This window comes from Lipotes vexillifer, unplaced genomic scaffold, assembly GCF_000442215.2.
Source record: "Lipotes vexillifer unplaced genomic scaffold, Lipotes_vexillifer_v1.1 scaffold394, whole genome shotgun sequence".
NCBI lineage: Eukaryota > Metazoa > Chordata > Mammalia > Artiodactyla > Lipotidae > Lipotes > Lipotes vexillifer.
The window spans coordinates 598667-620957 of record NW_006791731.1 but is presented as its reverse complement, the minus strand read 5'-3'; the positions used below and the strand labels follow the sequence as shown (position 1 = coordinate 620957).

Below are 22291 nucleotides of genomic sequence, written 5' to 3'. Positions count from 1 at the left end.
GCAGGGGCTACTCTTTGTTGCGGTGTGCGGGCTTCTCATTGTGGTGGCTTCTCTTGTTGCAGAGCATGGGCCCTAGGTGCACGGGCTTCAGTAGTTGTGGTGTGTGGGCCCAGTAGTTGTGGCTCGTGGGCTCTAGAGCGCAGGCTCAGTAGTTGTGGTGCACAGGCTTAGTTGCTCTGCGGCATGTGGGATCTTCCTGGACCAGGGCTGGAACTCGTATACCCTGCATTGGCAGGCAGATTCTTAACCACTGTACCACCAGGGGAGTCGCTTAAGGTGGAATTTGATGTTGTTGACCTTAAAACTAAAACAGCCAGTTATTTTACCAGCAAAATGTGTTTATTTGGGAATAGCAGAGAATTGCAGCCATGGTATAGCAAAAACTATAGGCTAGTCCAGCAAACAAAGGAGAGGAAGTTACTTTACAGAGAAAAAGGAAGTTGGGAGGGGCTGCTCTGAAGGAAAGCCCACAGGAGGGAAGGGAGAGTTCAGGATGGTGATGGCTTCCCACAGCCTGAGCTGAGCGGGTTCCCATTTGCTGGGCTTGTTGCCGGGCAAGGAGAGGTCTTCCTTCCTCTTGCCAGGGTCCTAAAGTGGAGACATCTTCCTGCTGGGAATGCAAGTCATGACTCTTCCTGTTGGGTCTGTGATTCACCTGGAGTGGTAGTGCACAGGAGCTCCCACTCTGGCCTCCGCACTCCCTGCTAAATTAGGTTTCTTTTATTCAAATTCACAAAGTCATTCTTCTTTTCTAATACAGACATTTAGTGCTATACATTTCCCACAAATTTTGATGTCTTCATTTTCACTCACTTCAAAATGCTTTCTAATTTCATTTTTGATTTCTTTTTTGACTCATGCGTTATTTTGAAGCATATTAAGTAGTTTCTAAATACTTGGGGATTTCTCAGATAGCTTTCTCTTATTGATTTCAAATTTAACTCCATGTGCTCAGAGAACATACTTTGTATGACTCGAATTCTTTTAGGTTTATTGAGACTTGTTTTGTTGCTCAGAATATGGTCAGTCTTGGTAAATGTTTCATGTGATTTTGGAAAAAATACATATTCTACTGTTAATGAGTACAGTGTTCTATAAATACTACTTAAGTTGGTTGACGGTATTGTTCAGGTCTTCTGTACCTTTAGCAATTTTCTGTACACTTGTTCTGACAATTACAGATAGAGGGGTGCTGAATTTCTACTGTATTTTGGATTTGTCTGTTTCTCCTTGCATTTTTTATTAGGTTTGATTTTGTGTATTTTGAAGCTCTGGTATTAGGTGCGTGAATGCTTAGAATTGTTGTGTCTCTGTAGTCCACTTTGTGGACTATTAATATAGCCACTGCAGCTTTTTATGACTAGTTGTCAGCCTTGTTTTTCTTTTCTCATTCTTGTACTTTAGCCTCTTTATGTTAACATATTCAGTGTTTCCTGTGGTTTCTTGAATACGTGAAATACAATTATCATCTAAATGTCCTTAACTACTAATTCTTTCCTCTGCATCATTTCTGGGTCAGTGTCTATTGATTGATTCATCCTCATTATGGGTTGAGTTTTCTTGCCTGTTTGCATGTCTGGTAATTTCTTTTTTTTAATAAATTTATTTATTTATTTACATTTGGCTGCGTTGGGTCTGCGTTGCTCTGCGCGGGCTTTCTCTAGTTGCGGCGAGCGGGGGCTACTCTTCGTTGCGGTGCACGGGCTTCTCATGGCGGTGGCTTCTCTTGTTGCAGAGCACAGGCTCTAGGCGTGCAGGCTTCAGTAGTTGTGGCATGCAGGCTCAGTAGTTGTGGTGCACCGGCTTAGCTGCTCCACGGCATGTGGGATCTTCCCGGACGAGGGATCGAACCCGTGTCCCCTGCATTGGCAGGCGGATTCTTAACCACTGCACCACCAGGGAAGTCCCTGCCTGGTAATTTTTGATTGGATGACAGACATTGTAATTTTACTTTGTTAGTGCTAGATGTTTTTGTGTTCCTATTATTATTCTCAAGCTTTGTGCTGGGTTGTGGCTAAGTTATTTGGGAACAGTTTGATCTTTTCAGGTCTTGCTTTTAGCTTTGTGAGGTGAAACCAGAATGGCATTTAGTGTCGGGCTAATTTTACTTCTTTTTTTTCTTTGTCTTTTTTTGGCTGCATGGCACAGCTTGCGGGATCTCAGTTCCCCGACCAGGGATTGAACCCGGGCCATGGCAGTGAAAGCCTGGAATCCTAACCACTAGGCCATCAAGGAACTCCCTAATTTTACTTCTTTACTGAGCTGAAATCTTTTTTAGTGCCCTTCCCTGTGAATTGTGGTGTTTCCCCCGATTGCTGGGAGCAGGCCCGTTCCTGCCTCATTGTGAGCTCCAGGGATTATTTGCTGCTAATCCTTTCAGGTGGCTCTTTTCCTGGCCTTGCGTAATTTCTTCTTTTTTTTTTAAAAATAAGTTTATTTATTTATTTTTGGCTGCATTGGGTCTTCGTTGCTGCGCGCAGCTTCCTCTAGTTGCGGCGAGCCTGGGCTACTCTTCGTTGCAGTGCGCAGGCTTCTCATTGTGGTGGCTTTTCTTGTTGCAGAGCTCGGGCTCTAGGCACGTGGGCTTCAGTAGTGTGGCATGCGGGCTCAGTAGTTGTGGCATGCGGGCTCAGGAGTTGTGGCTTGTGGTCTGTAGAGCACAGGCTCAGTAGTTGTGGCGCACGGGCATAGTTGCTCCACGGCATGTGGGATCTTCCCGGACCAGGGCTCGAACCCATGTGCCCTGCACTGGCAGGGGGATTCTTAACCACTGCGCCACGAGGGAAGCCCCCGTAATTTCTTCTTCTTTTTTTTTTTTTCTTGCGTTATGCGGGCCTCTCACTGCTGTGGCCTCCCCCATTTGCGGAGCACAGGCTCCGGACGCGCAGGCCCAGCGGCCATGGCTCACGGGCCCAGCCGCTCCGCGGCATGTGGGACCCTCCCGAAACGGGGCACGAACCCGCGTCTCCTGCATCGGCAGGCGGACCCTCAAGCACTGCGCCACCAGGGAAGCCCCGTAATTTCTTCTTAAACATCGTGCTTGTATTGGTTTTCTATTGCTGATTTTCTATTTCTATTGCTGTAGTAACAAATTACTACAAACTTAGTGGCTTAAACAACACATATTCATTATCTTAAAGTTCTTAAGATCAGAAGGCTGACATGGATCTCATGGGGCTAAAATTGGGTTGCTAGGGCTGTGCTCCTTTCTGGGGACTCTGGGGAGGATCTGTTTCCTGCTGTTTCAGATTGTTGGCAGAATTTGGTTCTTCATGGCTGTAGGACCAAAGTCGGTGTCTTCTTGCTGACTGTAAGCTGAGGGTTGTTCCCAGCTTCTATAGGTGCCCACATTCGTTGGCTCAGAGCCTCCTTCCTCCATTTTCAAAGCCAGCCATGGTGGGTTTTCTTCCCATGCTTTGATTTTCTCCCCCTTTTTCCGTCTTATCTCTCTGACACAGCTGGGAAAGGTTCTGTGCTTTTAAGAACTTAGGCTGGTCTCACCCACATAATCCAGGGTAATTTCTCCACCTCAAGGTCTGTATCCTTAATCCCATCTGCTAAGTCCCTTTGCCAGATAAGGTAACATATTCACATTCTGGGGATGAGGGCATGGGCATCTTTGGGGACATTATTCTGTTGCCCCTGTGCTGGCCAGTAAGTCAACTGAGTGACCCTCTGCAGGTCTCTGGACTTCTCTCTGGTACTAGATCCTCCGAACTCCAGCAAGACCCAGGCCTCCCGAGATGCTCCCCGTCCTAACGCTGGGCCTTCCTGAGTGTCCTCAGCTGGATGTGCCCTATAGGTGACGAGCTGGAGTGACCTTAGGTTCCTGCCCTTCGTTTCCTGTTGACCAACAGCCTGAGAACTATGGCTTCACGTGTTTTGTTCAGTTTTCTTAATTGTTTTGGTTGAGACGGCAAACTGGTCCATCCCTCCCAGGTGGGCTGGGGGCTGACGTCTCTTATGCTTGTTTGCGTTTGCTGCCGCTTGAGTCGAGTGAGCACAGCTGTCTGCACTTGTGTGAAGGATGTTCCAGCTGGAGCTGGTTAGCCCCTTTTCTCTGAGGCGTGGACATAGCTGTAGCTTTCCACAGGGCAAAGCCTCTGCCCCAGGAACTGGCTGCTTGCCTTGTAAGCTCAGACCGGTTCTGGGAACTCAGGATGTGGGTTCCATGTGCGGGGGTGCCTGCCTCTGAGAAGTGTCCTGTGGGCTTTCTGAAGCCTGTGGCCGGTGCACCTCACACCTGCCTGCCGGCTGTAGTGCTTCTACCTTTCAGCTTTTTGCGGGGGGTGGGGTGGGGGAGCGGTTTTCTGCCACCTTCTTGCTGTGCTGCCAGTGGAATATGTGTTTTTATTTCTTGTTTTCCTTGTTATTTTCAGATGCTTTCCAGAAAGGGGAAACACCTTGGTGATGCCACCAGCTTCAAACCAGTCCTCTCCATCTGCTTTCTGTCTGCCTGGGATTCCTGGAAGCTTCTGGTCTGCTAATTTTATCTTTTCTTGTTTTCTAGTGCCCTTGTGGGTTTGTTCTTTTAAAACATGCATCTTTTCTGTCATTTCACTGAGGTTATGGTGGGATGGGTGAATGCTTAGGACCAGTGTGCCTTCTTGATCTAGAATTCTCACTTATTTTTTAAAAATTAATTAATTAATTAATTAATTTTGGGTTGCGTTGGGTCTTCGTTGCTGTGCATGGGGTTTCTCTAGTTGCAGAGAGCTGGGGCTACTCTTCATTGTGGTGCATGGGCTTCTCATTGCAGTGGCTTCTCTCCTTGCGGAGCACGGGTTCTAGGCGCGCAGGCTCAGTAGTTGCAGCATGCAGGCTCAGTAGTTGTGGCTCATGGGCTCTAGAGCGCAGGCTCAGTAGTTGTGGTGCACGGGCTTAGTTGTTCTGCGGCACATGGGATCTTCCCGGACCAGGGATCGAACCCGTGTCCCCTGCATTGGCAGGCAGATTCTTCACCACTGTGCCACCAGAGAAGCCCTGGAATTCTCACTTATTTTTAATTCCACCCCCTAACCCTGTCGCCGCATTAGGTGACTTCTCACTGCCCCCTTCCCGTGTGGCCGCAGCCAAATGAGCACATCCTCCATGCTCGGCAGCAAGGCCAGGCGTTTCTCCTTTGCTGCCTCCACCTTCAGCCTTTTCTGGATGGGTGGTGACTGGGGAATGAAGGGTGGTGACCAGCAAATCGAGGACACTAGTGTGAGAAAGCAGCACTGTACAGGTCCTCGGAGAGTGTGCCATAGGGCAGAGCATGTGACCACGTGGTGAAGTGGGGAGTCGCTTGCGTATTTCATGGGCTTTATCCTTTGGGTCCATCTGTTGCAAGTGGCGCTTTGAGGCGTGTGGTGTTTGGATCCCGTGTGCTGTCTGGATGGTTGGTTTCAGGCGCCAGGGAGCCCACCAGATCCCTGTGCTGCCCGCCCAGTCTCTCGGCCAGCAGGAGGCTCATTTAACATTGTGCTAGGATCTCAGGCATGGGGAGTCCCGGCCCCACAGCCACCAAGGCAGTTGCTCTCGGCTCTCAGGGAGGGTCCCTGCTCCGCACAGACCGCCAGCGACACCAGGCCTGACGCGCACAGAGTGAAGGGAGATGCTGTAGCTGGAGGTGGTACCACGCTTGCGCGGGCCACCGTGGGCCAATCAAGACCTGGCGGGCCGCCCGCGCATGCCTTGCAGCCAGGCCGGCAGAGGCAGCTCCCCCAGGGCGGAATTGTTTACATCTTGTGTTTTACACAAGCACAGTAACTGCTCGTAAACCGAGGAGGCTTATGACTTAAATGTTGCACGTCTGGTTGCTCCAGGTTTGAAGAGAGCTGTCCGCGTTCACACCAGGCGAGAGGAAGCCACGGCCACAGCAATGAACGAGTCATACGTGAAGAGTGAGTGTGTGGGGCTCTTGGCAGGGCTGCATGTCACGCCTGCCGGTTTCTGAGTTTGGGACACAGAGGAGCCCGTGGCATTGAGTAAATGTGCTTGGAAGGAATGGCGCTTGCACAAACACACTTTCTCTAAGTTTCCATTAAAAAAAAAAAAAAAAAGAAAACAAAGCTCTTGTCTCTGCAGATGCTGACGCAGAGGTCCAGATTTGGCCACAGGCTCAGTCTGGTGTGGGGGACGGCATTTGCCTGGCACAGGGGGCTTCATGCTCCATGTGGGAGGGTCCCTGAGCCTTCGTCCCTTCTTACAAAAGCCCCAGGGCCGGCATCCACTCTGGCTGGCCACTCTGCTGGCAGCCAGGGCCAGCTGTTTGCTGAGGGCATGGCCCAGGGCGGGGCAGAGGCTGGTGCCACCCACAGGTTCCACCCCCAGGGTGAGGGTCTGCGAACTGCTGGCAGGCACATGCCCGGAGCTCTCGGGTCACTGAGGATGGGGGGTCCTGTCCGTGGGGCGGAGGACTGGATCTGAGTGTGGGGAGTTGCCAGGGTGAGGAGTCTGCGAGAGCAGCTGGTGGGACTGGCAAGCACAGGGCAGAGTGTGGGCCAGAGGGCCACCTGGGGCAGCTTCCGAAGGGCCCCTGAGCCTGCACCGCCTGCCTTTTATAGGAGCTCAGATCCAGCGGGGCCGGAGACGTGGAGCAGACGTGGCCTGGGCTGGAAGGTCGGGGTACAGGTGGCTGGAGTGACCTCAGAGCAGGCGGCCAGTGGGTCCCAGAGATCCCGGCCAGCGCAGTGGAGGCTGCAAAGCGGCCAGGCCGGTGCGGCGGTCTCCTCGAGCTGTGGGGCCGAGTCCTCAGAGGCTGAGCGTAGCGATGGCAGGGTCGGGGCCGGGCCTGACTACGCCACTGGGCTTTGTCACGCAGGGCTGTTCACCATTCTGCTGGACGCTGTCACCGACAAGGACCCTCAGGTGCAGGAGCAGGTGTGTGGCGCCCTGTGCGCCCTTGGAGAGTCACAGCCTGAGGAGGCTCTCCGCGCCTGCGAGGAGCACCTGCGGCTGCACGAGAAGGTATTGCTGCCCCTGCCGGGCGGGATCTGCCAGCTGGCTAGGTCCAGAGTGCAGAGCTGTGCTGCTGTGGGTAGAAAATCATACCTGCAAGTCCAAGCCCCCTCGAGGCGGGCAAGTCCAGCATAGGTGACCCTCTTTGCCTCGTGGCCTGTGGGTTGGTCCTGTCGTGGAGGGACCGGGTGGTGAGCACTGCAGCGTCCAGCCGCTCGCTCGCGGGCCCAGTGCCGCCATCCCCTTTCGCTGACCCGCTGGAGCCTGGACAGCCGTCCTCGCCAATGAGAGAGGGCAGCTCACGTTTACCGCGGTAACAGGAACACGTGGACGGGCCTCGGAGAGGGGCTGTGGCTGGGTGGGCGTGCCAACTGGACTCGCTCTGCAGAGATGGCTCAAAAGGGGCTCTGCCAGCTCCCCCTCTCCTGGGTCTCGGCCCCACGGTTCCGCGACGCCCTCAGCTCCCTGTGGTGGGAAATTATTTCAGTTTTTCCAGTGCGTGTTTTAGGCTCATTCCTGGAAGTTAGACTTTCGGTCTCAAAAGACCATTTTTCTTTTTGGTTTTGACATTTGATCAGTAAAAGAGGAGCCCTATATAATATGAGTTATTTCTCTGTCATCTGTCAACTGCCGTTTCCTGGGGGAAGTAGCCGAGTCCTGCTGAGTGGCTGCTGAGCGGCTTGTGCCGCGGCTTGATGACCTCTCCTCTCGTGGGGAGGGTCCCCTGCCCCCGCCCCGCTGTCCTAGCTGTTCTGGGCCTTTTACGTGTTCGTGGACTGCTGTTGGGACTGGGGGTAGATAGGACGGGAAGGGCACCCTCATGCTTGGGCACGTGTGTGTCTACCCAGGCTCCTCGGCTCATGGAGCTTCACGGTGCGTGCATGCTGGGTGTCAGGGCCCTTCTCTTCGTGGCTGAAAGCCTCCATCATCGTGACCTGCTGAATTCAGCGTCTGATTGTTAGACAAAGATTAGGGCTGCCCTGGCTATTTGAGGAAATGGCCTAAGGGTACTGAAGGTGGCTAAAAAGCCTTTGTTATTTTTAACAATTCATAGCAAAATTTAAGTGTGCTTCATACTTGTCATTTTCTAGCTCATTTATGATTTTACCCCTTTTCTAGCCTTTTTAGTTTCTTCAACCAACTTTAAAAACCAACTTCCTTCACAGTGGCCCTTTACAGTAAGCGTGTCTGAAGTTGGAAGCTCCGTCCCTCGCAGTGGAGCCCTTCCCAGTGCCTCTCCACCCCCAGCTACCACCACTGCCTCATCCACACCCTGCTGCCAGCAGCTTTGTGCCACTCACTCGTGTTTCTTCACAATCAGACTTTATCGGGCTGCATCTTAGCATGTACATTTCGAATCCCCTTGATTCTCTCTCCAAAAAGATGTGGGACAGCAGAAGAAAGGTGTACAGCACAATCTGGCCATTGTGGGTCAGTGCAGCGTTTTGAGATGCGTGCGATACTTTGTAGATGTCAGCTTCTAGAGGCTTCAGTGTGCCTGGGGCGCTGGGGCACGTTCGCTGCTCCTCCAGCTGGTCCTGGTCTGTGTTCCTGGACGGTGGTGAGCCGCACAGTTTTAGACAGATCCAGTCTCCGTCCTGTTGGCCAAGTCTCAGTATAGGAAAGGTGAACACAGGGACAAGCAGGCTCCTTCGCAAGGGCTGTCAGGCCAGTGGGTAGGGAAGTGATTTGGGGAAGAGAGGCAGAAATAGTTTTCTTAGCCCCCTCTGGCTCCTATGACAAAATGCCACAGACGGGGCGGCTCTTAGAAAACAGACTTGTGTCTCCCACAGTTCTGGAGGCTGGAGGTCTTAAGATCAAGGTGCTGGCAGATTCGGTGCCTGGTGAGCGCTTGCTTCTTGGGTTATAGACAGATGTGTCCTCCCTTTGTCCTCACCTGGCAGAAGGGATGAGGGAGCTCTCTGGGGTCTCTTTTATAGGGGCACAAATTCCATTCATGAGGGCTCCACCCTCGTGGCCTAATCACATCCCAAAGGCCCTGCCTCCCATCCTGCCCGCAGGTAGCCTAGTCATCCAGTTCATCCATTTAGTGGACTCAGTCAGTTCTGGGGGTGGGGGAAGGGCAGCAGGGGTGATGGGCTCATTGGCCACCCAGCAGCACATCTGAATGGTTGAGCCGGAAATCTCACACACACCGGCCAAGGGCAGGTATCATCAGCGAGCTGCCCCCACCCCACCACAACCCCGTTCCATTCCCAATGTGCTACCTGACGGGGCTGTGGCTACATCATCCTGCATGAGGGCCTGGGCGAAACCCCCTCCCTCAGAGGGAGTGCTGCACATCTTCCTTTGACGTGGTTACTGTTCTGCCCATTGAACTCTCAAGAGCAACGTAAAGTGGGAATAAAATCTTAAAAAATAAGCAGCTGTTGCAACTTTGTAAAAGTAGAAGAACCCATCCTAAAATTCATAGGGAATCTCGAGGGATCCTGAATAGCCAAGACATTGCTAAAGAAGAGCAAAGCTGGAGGACTCACAAGTCCTGATTTCAAAATTTACTAGAAAAGCTACAGTCATCAAGCCAGTGTGGCACTGGCATAGAGACAGACACATAGACTAATGGAGTAGAATAGAGCCTAGAAATAAACTCTCACATAGACGGTCAAATGCTTTTCAGCAGGGGTGCCAAGATAATTGAATGCGGAAAGGGTAGTCTTTTCAACGAATGATACTGGGAAAACTGGATATCCATTTGCAAAAGAATGAAGTTGGACCCCTACCTCACATCATACACAAAAATTAACTCAAGGGGTCAAAGACCTAAACGTAAAACCTAAAACTGTAAAGCTCTTAGAAGAAAACGTAGGACAGAAGCTCCTGGACATTGGACTTGGCAATGATTTCTTGGATATGACACCAAAGGAACAGGCAACCAGAAGAAAAAATAGACAAATTGGACTTCATGAAAATTTTAATAATTTGTATGACAGAAGACACTATCCACAGAGTAAAAAGGCAACCCACAGCATGGGAGAAGATGTTTGCAAATCGTGTATCCAATAAGGAATTAATATCCAGGATATACAGAGAACTCTGAAAACTGAGCAACAAAATACCAAACTACTCAATTCAAAAATAGGCAAAGGACTTGAATAGACATTTCTCCAAAAAAGATATACAAATGGCCAATAAGAACATGAAAAGATGGTCAGCATCCCTAATCATTAGGGAAGTGCAAATCAAAACTACAGTGAAATGCCACCTCACATCCATTGCAATGGATACTATCAAAAAAAGAGAAAATAACAAGTGTTGGTGAAAATGTGGAGAAACTGGAAACCTTGTGCAGTGGTGGTGGGAGTGTTAAATGGTGCAGTGGCTGTGGAAAACATTATGGAGGTTCCTCAAAAAATAAAAATAGAATTATCATATGACCCAGCAGTTCCACTTCTGGGTATATACCCAAAAGATTGAAAGCAGAGTCTCAAAGAGATATTTGCACACCTTTGTTCATAGCAGCATTAATCACATTAGTCAAAAGGTGGAGGCAACCCAAGTGCCCATCAGTGGATGATGGATAAGCCAGATGTGGTCCATCCACACAACGGAATATTCAGCCTTAAAAAGGAAGTGAATTCTGGAAATTCCCTGGCAGTCCTGTGGTTAGGACTTAGCCCTGTCACTGCCAAGGGCCCAGGTTCAATCCCTGGTCGGGGAACTAAGATCCCACAAGCCGTGGTGCTGCAAAAAAAAAAAAAAAAAAAAAAAAGGAATTCTCACACGTGCTACAACATGGATGAACCTCTTTCTATATATATATATTTTTTATCTAGGGATACATAGGACTTTAAAAAAATAAACTTATTTTATTTTATTTATTGTTTTTGGCTACGTTGGGTCTCCGTTGCTGTGCGCAGGCTTTTCTCTAGTTGTGGCGAGCGGGGGCTACTCTTTGTTGTGGTGCGCGGGCTTCTCATTGTGGTGGCTTCTCTTGTTGCGGAGCCTGGGCTCTAGGCACGCGGGCTTCAGTAGTTGTGGTTTGTGGGCTCTAGAGCACAGGCTCAGTAGTTATGGCACATGGGCTTAGGTGTTCTGTGGCATCTTCCCAGACCAGGGCTTGAACCCCTGTCCCCTGCATTGGCAGGCGGATTCCCAACCACTGCGCCACCAGGGAAGCCCCTGGATGAACCTCCTTGAGGACATTTTGCTCAGTGAAATAAGCCAGTCACAAAAGGACAAATACTGTATACTTATATGAAGTGTCTAGAATAGTCAAATTCAGATACAGAAAGTAGAAAGGTGGGTGGCAGGGGCTGGGGGGATGGGAATGGAGAGTTAGGGTTTAATGGGACAGGGTTTCAGTTTTATAAGATGGAAAGAGCTATGGGGAGGGATGGTACTGACGGCCACACCACCAGCTGAATGTATTTAATACCACTGCACTGTATGCTTGAGAATGGTTAAGATGGTAAACTTTGTTATGTGTATTTTAACACAATTTAAAAAAGCGAAAAACAGAACAAAACAAACCAGTAGGGCTTCCCTGGTGGCACAGTGGTTGAGAATCCGCCTGCCAATGCAGGGGACACAGGTTTGAGCCCTGGTCCGGGAAGGTCCCACATGCCGTGGAGCAACTACGCCCGTGCGCCACAACTGCTGAGCTTGCGCTCTAGAGCCTGCGAGCCACAACTACTGAAGCCTGTGCGCCACAACTACTGAAGCCCATGCGCCTAGAGCCCGTGCTCTGCAACAAGAGAAGCCACCGCAGTGAGAAGCCCATGCACTGCAACAAAGAGGAGCCCCCGCTCGCCACAACTAGAGAAAGCCCGCGTGCAGCAATGAAGACCCAACACAGCCAAAGATAAATAAATAAATTAAAAAAAAAAAAACCCAGCAGCTGTGAATGACCCCATCAGTAGGACATTGGTACTTTCCCCAGGTATAAGCTGTATGTTTCTACTTGAAATAGAGGGGCTCCTGCCCTCCCCTCTCGCCTGCAGGGCTGAGTGACCGGGTAGTGTGGGCCACCCCCGTGAGGGCTGCTAGCAGCCTCTGCAGGAGGGAGCGTGGTGGGGACGTCGGTGGCGGGGGGCTCTCGCCCGAGGGTCACAGGCACCTTTTCTCAGGCCTGAGCAGCTCTGCAGAGTGCAGCCAGCCTGAGTTGCACCCTTTCTTGCCCTCTTTGCTCCTGTCACATGGCCTGGGCACTCCAGCTGCACTGAGGTTGTGCCCCGTGGTCTGCACCCCCTGTCTGGATGCTCCATTTGCGGGGGGAGGGGGGAGGGTCCTCAGGGAAGCGGTGGGTCTTGGTCTTTCCTGGCCCCCTGAGTATTTCCTGCCCTCACCGCTGGTCTCCGTTGACGCCCAGGACTCCAGCAGGATGAAGCCCTTCCCTTGGCTGGGCCCTGCTCACGTCGTGGGGTTTTCTGTCATCACCGTGACGTGCCCTCCACCTGTCACAGCCTCTGCTGTGGTCTGCGTGTCCTCAGTGAAGGCGAGGATGACACGTGCTGGACGGGGGCACTGCAGGGACGTGGCTGAGGAGAGGGCTGCACTAGGACATACGGAGAGCTCCCCAGGAGGCGGGCCACCCAGAGCAATGCTGTCAGGAGACCAGGGCTCGCTCTTAAGCTCAGAGAGGAGTCGTGAGAGGCAAGCAGGTCCTGGCCCTCCCTCCATGGTTCTCTCCTCAGCTGGCGCATCCGTACCGGACGATGATCCTGAGGGTCATGGAGACGGTTGTGAGCAGTCACATCGGCGAGCTGGACAAGGGCTTGGCCAGGGCCAGCATCCTCCTGGCCTCCAGCGAGATGACCAAAGTGAAGGTCCGTGGGGCTGACCAGGCCCTGGCTTGGGAGGGAAGCTGCCTTCCGAGGCCTTTCCTCCCAAGTGCCTTAAGGGTGTGGGTTTGTGTCCGGCTGCCTCGGCTTGGCCCCTGGGTCCTGTGCACTGACTGCCCTCCTGGGGTGGGGAGGGTCACCCCACAATGGAAACTGAAGCAGAGAGCAAACTCCTCAAACCCTCAAGGCAAACGCAGGGGCAGTGGTGCCCGGTTTGTGTAGGCGCTGGGCTCAGCAGGGGGCCCTGCTCGCAGCAGCAGCAGCAGCAGCAGCAGCAGCAGCAGCAGCAGCAGCAGCAGCAGCAGCAGTGTGCACCCTGGCGTGACTGAGGGCAGAGTGTCTCATTTTGCTTCCTGGGCGGTTTCAGGGTGAGGTCTGCCTCCTTCGGTCTGGGTGCCAGTTCAGGTCTTTTGGGGGGATAGGAATTGGTTTGCGACTGGCAGCAGGCTGCCAGCAACGTCCTGGTGGCTTTGGGAAAGCGTTTCATCAGCAGCGTGATGGAGGAGATGCTGAGCAAGTTCCAGCCCGGGGTCCTGCCGCACCATTTTGTCGTGCAGACGCTCGCCAACCTCTCAGTTTCCAATGGTAGGTGGCGGCCCGGCCCCCTTTGACCCATGCTCTCAGCGGTCGTGAACACCTCTGAGAGCCCGCCGGCCTCGGTTCCTTGTGTTCCAGCAGCTCCACCGTGAGCCCCAGGCTGTGCAGAAGGAACTCAAGGCATGTGGCCGGGGTGCCCTCTGCCTCCCCTGGGGCACAGGGCCCGAGGGAAGGACAGGCTGGGTGGGGATGGCAGTGGGGCCCCCGTGACGTACCCCTCTTGCAGTGTTCGGCATGGTGCCCTTCCTGACGTCCATCCTGAACACCATGCTGCCCATGCTGAGTGCAGCCAAACCCGACTCGATGAGGGTGGTGTTCTGCTGTGGTAAGATGGGGCCTCTGCGGGCAGGTGGGCCTCTGCAGGGCAGGTGGGCCTCTGCGGGCAGGTGGGCCTCTGAAGACAGGTGGGCCTCTGCGGGGCAGGGGCTGGGTGCAGCCCATCCACTCCTGGACCTTTTGTCTCCGGTGCCCCTTTGTGGGGCTGTGGGTCCTCCAGGCTGCAGGAGGAGGGCGGGACATTTAGAGGAAGGGTGACTGCAGGTGTGGGCTGGGTGGGCACTGCTGCAGGTAGAGACCTGGCCTCTGCTGTCTGACTGCTTTTCTCTGCTGCTGGGGACCCCCCTGCCCAGGACTTCACACTGCAGTCCCTGAGCCTTGGACGCTTGATGCGGGGTGGGAAGAGACTTACCCAAAGCTGCAGCTGCTTCCCATTTCTCTCCCTGCCCTGTGCTGGGAGCGTGACCATTCCCTGGGCATCTTGGGATGGGGTATTCACTCTCCCACCTTCTGTGTGCGGCCCTCTGCGTGCCTGGGCAGGGGACGGTGCCTCGCGGCATGACTCTTGTGGGAGGGGAGGGCACTCGTGAGGGAGGGAAGCAGAGGGTCCTGAGACCCGGGGGCCGAGGGGGCCTGGGCCTCTTCTAGCAGCCACCACATTGCCCTTGTCCTTCAGCTTCCTGGTGTTCCTAGTGTCCCCACCAGTCTCAGGGAGACTGCTGGCCGGTACTGAGGGGAGGGAGAGGGAGCATCTAGGCCCCCATGAGGACTGGACCTTTTTAACCCACAGCCCAGCCTGTTAGCAGGTGCTGGGCTTCCACCCCAGGCTGCCAGCTAGGGAGCATGTGGTGAGGGCGTGGCCACACTGGGCAGGGCTCAGGGTTGGGGTTGAGGGCTGGTAGCTAGAGGATTGGTGTTTGGGGAGGGTTCCTAGGGTAGCTGCGTGTCTTGCACACACCTGGGGACTTTCCTAGCCAGGGCCTAGAGCTTTGCGCCCCAGCCCTCCCTGTTCACAGTGGCTTTGGGTTCAGGGTTCCCCTGCTTTCAGGGGGCCCCAGGAGGGGCTCCAGCCCCTGCCAGCCCTCCTCACAGCCCCCCGCGTTCCCCATTCTCTCCATTCCCTGCCATGGTCTCTTTGGTGCCTCTTACAGGCTCCTCCCACCTGTGTGTGATTGGCAGGCTGCTTGGGCTGAAGGGCAGAAACCCTCCTTGACCTAGTCTCGGCTGAGAAGGGAATTTGTGACAGGATCCCCGAGCAGCTGGGAATCACCGCTGAGCTGGGAATGCAGGAGCAGGACACAGAAGGGGCCGAGGCAGAGCTGAGGGGCTGGGGCTGTACCTCGGGTGCGCTGCACACGGGGAGAAGACCAGCCTAGGACAGCACGCGTCCAGGCCGCTGGGGGAGCAAGAGGGCTTAGGTACCGGTCCCGGGCAGCTCCTCTGGGAGGTACTGACCTCGCTCCGGGAGGCGCAGGGCCCTCTGCACAGAGAGCTGACTCGCAGTTCTCAGGCGCTCTGCTCCCTGCCCTTCACGGGCCAAAGGCCCCCGCAGTTCCCACCTTGTTGGTATGTCGTGTGTGAAGCAAGTGCATGGGCCAAGAGACCTGCCCACAGGCCGCCCTCCTGCTGAGGTGTGCGCCCCTCACCGCAGACAGAACGTTCAGGGTCTGCAGTTGGAGGGAAGAGTGGTCCTGCCTGCTGGAGTGGCCTCAGTCGGGCCAGGAGGGTCCACAACAGCCCATCAGCGGCCTGGGTGGGCCACGAGAGGGCTGGGGCCTCCTGTCCTTCCAGACAGCCTCTGGTTCTGGGCAGATGTCTATGTCCACTGCCGGAAGGTGGCACAAGTGGGCGGCGGCGCTGGGCCGAGAACAGGAGCACGTGCACACTTGAAGGTGCTCGTCCAGTTTGCAGGCCGCTGTGGCCAGGCAGGGGAAGAGTGGGCAGGGAGACCCAGAGACCGTGTTGACACGCCCCAGACAGCAGGGCGCACAGCTGGCCCGGCCACACTGTCCAGCACCAACAGCGGCCAAAATCACTGCCCACAAGGAAAGTCTCTGATAGGAAAAGTGGCAGCAAAATAAGCAGAAACCGAGGCTTGGGGAAAGCAGAGAGTTCAGGGAGGAGAAAACAGGCAGGAAGGGAAATCTGCGGTTAACGTCCCCCGGGAGTCAAGAGAGGATGCGCTGGGGGGGGGCAAGCACGTTGCTATGGAGAAGCTACGTTCGGAGAATAAAATTAAGCTTCGGGGAATTAAACACGTGAAGAGAATGGAAGGCAGAGGTGGAAGAGAAAGCTGAGGAGATCCTCCAGAAAGTGGAGCAAAAGAGCAAACATATGGAAAATAGGAGAGAAAGGAGAGAATTAGCAGGCTAGGCCATGCAGCCAGCATTCGAATAAGACACCCTGGAAAGAACGAACGGAGAGAGTGGAGTGGGGGAGCCGTGCAGTAATCCCTGAGCCTGCCCTGCAGCAGGAGCCGTTCCTGGTGGAGAGGCCCTCCAGGCACTGCACCAGGAAGACTTTGCGGGGGGTGGGGCAGGGATGGTCCAAGGGGAGGCTGAGGAGACAGGGTGGCCTTGCCTTCTCTCGCTCAAGCGAGAGCGCCAGAAAGCTCCAGTGGCAGGCACCCTCTGAGAATCAGAACCCTGCCCAGATGCTACTTGAGCAGGAGGGTAAAGGCTCTTGTGGAGAAGCCAGGATCAGGAAGGGTGCGGGCCCACGTGGCGGGCCGAGGGAGCCCCCGGGTGTGTGGCAAGAGGTGTGGAGGTCGCCTTAGTGACTCGTGCCTGGAGAGCCAAGGAGATTCAAACCGCAGGTGGTTGGGCTTCCCTGGTGGCGCAGTGGTTGAGAGTCCGCCTGCCGATGCAGGGGACACGGGTTCGTGCCCTGGTCCGGGAAGATCCCACATGCCGCGGGGCGTGTGGCCCGTGAGCCATGGCCGCTGAGCCTGCGCATCCGGAGCCCATGCTCCGTAGCGGGAGAGGCCACAACAGTGAGAGGCCTGCGTACCACAAAAACCAAAAACCAAAAACCCGCAGGTGGTCGGTTACTCTGGGAAACAAAGCTGCTCTTGGAGGGAGTGGGTGGGCTCTGGCAGCGTGGGTCTGGAGGGATGGACGGAAAGGACTGGCCCCGGCCTTGCGGGGAGTAGGTGAGGAACATCGTGGACCCGTTATTTATCGAGAGATAGATCCAAACCCCATGTTTGCTTCTGGAGAAAGGGGAATCGGGCTGGCGGAGGGTGTGTTTGAATTGCTCTTTTGCTTTGTACCTGTGTGTATACCTGATGAAAAGCTCAAGCCTAGTAACAGATCCGGGGGTGGGTTTCTGCTTCTGGCCATATAGTAGCCTGTTACCCTGAAAGACCTTCCCATGCAAAATACCTAGGATCCCTGATCAGTCTGACCAACAGCCTGACTGAACAGCTCAAGGAGGCAAGAGAGTAGGGGGACGAAGGGGCCGTGGAGGAGTGGGGGGTTGAGAGAGGAGCTGAGGGTTCTCGGGGCACCTGCAGCCCCAGTTTTCGCAGCCATGTGGCAGGGAGGGGACCAGAGCCCACCTCGCCAGACCCTCCAGGGGCCCATCCTCAGTGGAAGGGCTGCCTGTGGCACAGGAACCTTCCCCCAGGAGCTAGTTTTCTTCCAGAATTGCTTTACGTTCTCTCTTGAGCACGTATGAACATGGCTGCCCTCCTGTAGATGGAGGGTTAGGGTTAGTTTTCTGCTCGGCTGCAAAGCCCAGGCTAAGAAATCAGCCTTACAAGTGGGCCAGGTTTGAGGTTGTGAGCTGGGGCAAGTAAAGACCCCCGGGGCAGCTGCTGCAGCCCCTGCCTGGGCGCTGGGCTCAGCCCTCGGGAGGGCCGGCCGGGAGCTGCCGCCTCTCCGGGCCATTCCATCCTCATCTCCCCGCTCCACTGCCCAGGCCCCGTGGCCAGGGCCTGGCCTCCGACTCTCCTTCGTGGCCCCATCGTCTCCCCTGACCCAGGCTCCAGGTCCTGCCGACCACTCGCAGGTCTGCACCAAAGCGAGTCCCCAGGCTTACCCGCCTGATGTCTACAGCACAGTCCCTTCCACGGACACAGACCCCCAGGCCAGCGCTCCCCACTCTCGGCACCCTGCCACCGTGCCCTCAGGTCTTCGTCCTACACATGTCCTGGGGGGCCCACGCCTGGCCGGCACAGCGGCCCTTGGAAATGTGTGGCACGCGTCTCTGTGAGGGGAGAGGTGGGCACAGCAGACTGGAGTGGGCCAGGCGTGGTGGCCTGGGGGCATTTTGGGGAGGTTGGTGCCTGTACTGGTTTCCTTGGACCACCTTGACGAAGGACCACAAATTGGGGGGGTTAAAACAACAGAAATGTGTTCTCTACGGCTCAGGAGGCCAGGATTCCGAGAGCAGGGTGTTGACAGGGCCGTGCGCCCTCTGCGGATCTGGAGAGAAACCTTCCAGGCCCCCTGGCGTCTGGAGGTGCCCGTGCATCCTGGCCCGTTGGCTTGAGGCTGCAGCAGTGCAGCTCTGCCTCTGTTGTCCCCGCGTGTCTGTCTCTCTTGTTGTGAGGACACCGTCCTGTCGGAGGCCCCCCCCCCAACTGTGACCTCGTCTTGACTCATTGCACCTGCAAAGACCCTTTTGCGAAAAAGGTCACGTTCTGAGCTTCTGCGAAGCACGCGAGTTGGGGGACCCTTCACGCCCACACAGCGCTTTGGTCCTGAGCTTGGCCGGGTGCTCTGGAGGGTGTCTCGCAGGCAGCATGGCATGTTAGAAGGGGCAGGTGTCGCGCGGAACCTGTGCGGCCATGGGCCGGCCGCCGCTTACCGCGTGGGTCACCACAGCTCTGCAGCGCTTCAGTGAGGGTACCCTGGAGTACCTGGCCGACCTGGACCAGGCCCCCGACCCCACGGTCAGGAAGGACGCCTTCGCCACCGACATCTTCAGCGCCTACGACATCCTCTTTCACCACTGGCTGCAGAGCCGGGAAGCCAAGGTATGTGCGTCCCGTGGGGACCTGTGGCCTCGCCTAGCTGGGCTTCCTCTCCCACCCCCAGCCTGGAGGTACTGCTCCAGTCGCCTGGGCCTCTTCTGGGGTCCTGCGGGTTCTCGGGTGGGGGGGAGATCTGTCTACACATGCCCCTCCCTCCCCCGCCCCGCAGGTCCTCACAGAGTAGGGCTAGTTTTCTGGGGCCCCAGCGCTGGACCTCTCCCCATGGGCCCACTCCCTCCGCCCCTTTAGGACCCCCGCTCGCGGTAACCCAGGTCTTCGAGTCTGGCTGTGGGGTCCTTGGGGAAGGGCTCTTTGCACATCTCTGCCCCGGGCTGATGGGCGTTGCCGGCCGGTCCGCACGTGAGCGCCTGTCCCTGTGTCCCCCCAGCTGCGGCTCGCTGTGGTGGAGGCCCTGGGGCCCATGAGCCACCTGCTGCCCAGCGAGAAGCTGGAGGAGCAGCTCCCCAAGCTGCTACCTGGAGTCCTCGGCCTCTACAAGAAGCACGCCGAGACTGTCCACGTGTCCAGGGTGCGTTCAGGAGTTCAGCTGCAGGGGGCGCGGGGTCGGGGGGAAGCCCCGGGGGCAGCCAGCCTCAGCAGGGGGCGCGGACGGGAGCCGGGGAGCCAGGCCTGCCTGGCCTCGCCGCGCGCCCCCTTCCTGGCCCTTCCCCACGAGCGAGCGCAGGGGTGGGGCTGGGAGACTCCCGGGCCAGCAGGGGTGGGGCTGGGCCAGGAGGAGGCCCTGACTGCGCCTCCCCTCCTCGAGCAGAGCCTGGGCCAGATCCTCGAGGCGGCCGCGAGCATGGGCAGCCGCACGCTGGACGTCCAGCTTGACTCACTCCTGGCTGCCCTGCACGCTCAGGTGGGCTGGGGGCCCAGGGAGGGGTGGGAGCACGCTGGGAGGTGCCTGCTGAGGGTCAGGGAGCAGGAGGCAGGGCTGAGGCGCCGTCTGCCCAGCGCTGGGGCTCGGGCCGCGTGACACAGCACAGCCCCGGCGTGTGGGGGCCGGAGAGGGCAGCCAGCAGGCCAGGGGCAGCTCTGGGGCCAGCTGCACTGGCCGTGCGTCCCGAGGGCCCGGGCTCAGGTGGAGACCCCTCCAGGGGTCCTGAAAGCTCTGATGGAGAAAGGGCTTCGAGGAGGCTCCGCGGCCGTGCACACCCTGCCCCCCAGGTCAGATGCCGGGCATGGAGGTCACGGGGAGCTCTGGGGGGACGCTGCGGCCGTGGGACTTTCTGAGTGGGGGAGAAAGGGCCGGAAAACTAGAGGGAGCGTGGGCAGGCGGCTCTTTGACACAGAGAAGCAGGGAGAGTGGACTTACTTCCTTGCTCCCCCCACCCCTGGGGGCATCTCTGGGCCTGCTCCACTCCCACACCTGCTGGGATGCCAGCCTGGCCCCCCGGACCCGCCGGCCTGAGCCCTCACCTGCCACACACACGGACGGCGCCCAGCGAGGGCCGGGGGTCGGGCTATGGTAGAGAGATTAAATAGTAATTTTAGTGTGTGAGCAATGGTAGTGAACCTGAAAAACTGTATGAAGTGGATAGATTCCTAGAAAAATCTTAAAAATGTCAAAATTGGCAGAGAAGAAATAGAAAACTTGACTAAACCAGTAAAGAAATGGAAACAACATTCCAAGCCCTTCCTTTTCTGAAAGCAAACCCAGGACCCACGTGGTCTGAAGGTTGCGTTCTTCCAAACTTTTGAGGGACAGCTAATTTCCACCATACACAGGTGGGCTTGGAAATGAGAAAAGGATCCAGAGCTGCCTGATGGATTCTTTGAGGCTGGTCTTGATTCCAAATCCAAGCCAGGACCACACAGAAAAATCTAGGTCTACTACTGTGAGGCTAGATGTGAGGATCGTGTGCTCAGTGAAGGGAGTTTCCCCGCACTGTGCTCCCAGCCCTGCATCCTCAGCACTGCACCCTCAGCACTGAGCTCCCAGCCCTGCATCCTCAGCACTGCGCCCTCAGCACTGAGCTCCCAGCACTGCACCCTCAGCACTGCACCCTCAGCACTGAGCTCCCAGCACTGCACCCTCAGCACTGTGCTCCCAGCACTGCACCCTCAGCACTGTTCCCTCAGCACTGCACCCTCAGCACTGAGCTCCCAGCACTGCACCCTCAGCACTGCGCTCCCAGTACATGAGGGGTGTAGGGCCCAGCCAGGGGGGCTGCACAGTGCTGAGGCCAGTCAGCTCACCTCATCATGGAATGAGATTCCCGAAAATATTCTCTGATCTCAATCAATGCAGAAAAAGCTTTTGATAAAGTTCAACACCTATTTGTCATTAAAGCTCTTAGCAACCAGGATCAGAAAGGAACTGCTCTAACTTGATGCAGTTTAAATACCCAAACCCTCCGCGTACATCATAGTGAATGGGAGACAGGTAATGGGAGACAGGTACGTTTCCTCTAGTGTCAGGAGCAGGAAGGAGCCCCACTCTCAGTGTTAATGGGGAAGGGAACAGAAATGGGGGGAGCGAGGACAGACCTGTCGTTCATCTTCTCCCGGCCACCCACCCTCTGTCCCGGTCCCTGCTTTGCCTTTCCCGAGGCCCCGAGCTCCTCTTAATACACGTAGCGACGGGTGGGTTGCCACTCGGGTCTCCCCAGCGAGAAGGCACAGGCATGAGGGGGAGGGTTCGCTCTGTTCTGTTCCCTGCTGTCCCAGCACCGGTGCGTGTTACTCGTGAGCACTCAGTAGATGTCTGTTTTATGGATGGTTGATTTATTCATCCAGAAATGCACTCATATATGAACTGAGTCGGTTCACAAATACTAGAACTAAGTTCAGCAAGGTTGCCAGTTACAAGACCGCCCTGTAAAAATCAGGAGCGTTCTTCTCAATCAGTAGTGACCAAGCACAAAAAAACGACCCTTTACAACAGCAGCAGAAACTTACCGTAAAGTATCTGGGAATTCACCTAACGAAGAATGCCTAAGATCTCCATGGAGAAAAAGTTTACAACTCTGAAAAAAGTGAGGAAAACAATGAGAGATGTAGCACAGTATCATTTACTTAATATAAAAGTGATTGCATAAAACTGTAAAAACAAACAATGGTTATCTGTGGGATGGGGGTGGGGTTTAAACGGGAAATGTAAATATATAAAAGCTGAAAAGGCAGAAAAAATGTGATATTTCCTTTTCTTAGAGCTTTCCATTCATGTCTTTTTTCCTATTGGTTTTTAGAGATTTTTTTCATATTGATCTGTAGCAGTTATTTATAGTCTCATATCGTGTATGTATAAATGTTTGTTTCGACTTTGTCCGTTATCTGTGGTTCTGTTTATGGTTTTTTGTTTGTTTGTTTTGCGGTACGCGGGCCTCTCACTGTTGCGGCCTCTCCCGCTGCGGAGCACAGGCTCCGGAAGCGCAGGCTCAGCGGCCATGGCCCACGGGCCCAGCCGCTCTGTGGCATGTGGGATCTTCCCAGACCGGGGCACAAACCCGCGTCCCCTGAATCGGCAGGCGGACTCTCAACCACTGCGCCACCAGGGAAGCCCTGTTTATGGTATTTTTTGCCATGCAAAATTATTTAGTTTTTACAGCATCATTTATTCATCTTTTATGTTACAGTTCAGCTTTTGCTATACTTGGAAAAGGCTTTCGAGTTCTGCAATTAATTTTTAGCTTCTCTCATTTCCCCCTATACTTTTACTGTTTAATCCGTCTGGAGTTTATTTTAGGGAAAG

General features: G+C 55.1%; 1 protein-coding gene across 1 annotated transcript in view; it reads left to right on the top strand.

The window, feature by feature from the left end:
• Positions 1-5863: 5863 nt before the first annotated feature.
• MROH1 (maestro heat like repeat family member 1) overlaps positions 5864-22291 on the top strand; it is a 54230-nt gene continuing 37802 nt past the window's right edge. Inside the window, exons 1-8 of the mRNA XM_007464605.1 lie at positions 5864-5885; positions 6806-6951; positions 12597-12728; positions 13166-13328; positions 13567-13665; positions 18446-18597; positions 18983-19123; positions 19364-19456. Of these exons, the coding sequence (XP_007464667.1) occupies positions 5864-5885; positions 6806-6951; positions 12597-12728; positions 13166-13328; positions 13567-13665; positions 18446-18597; positions 18983-19123; positions 19364-19456 (948 nt within the window). The remainder of the gene's footprint in view (positions 5886-6805; positions 6952-12596; positions 12729-13165; positions 13329-13566; positions 13666-18445; positions 18598-18982; positions 19124-19363; positions 19457-22291) is intronic.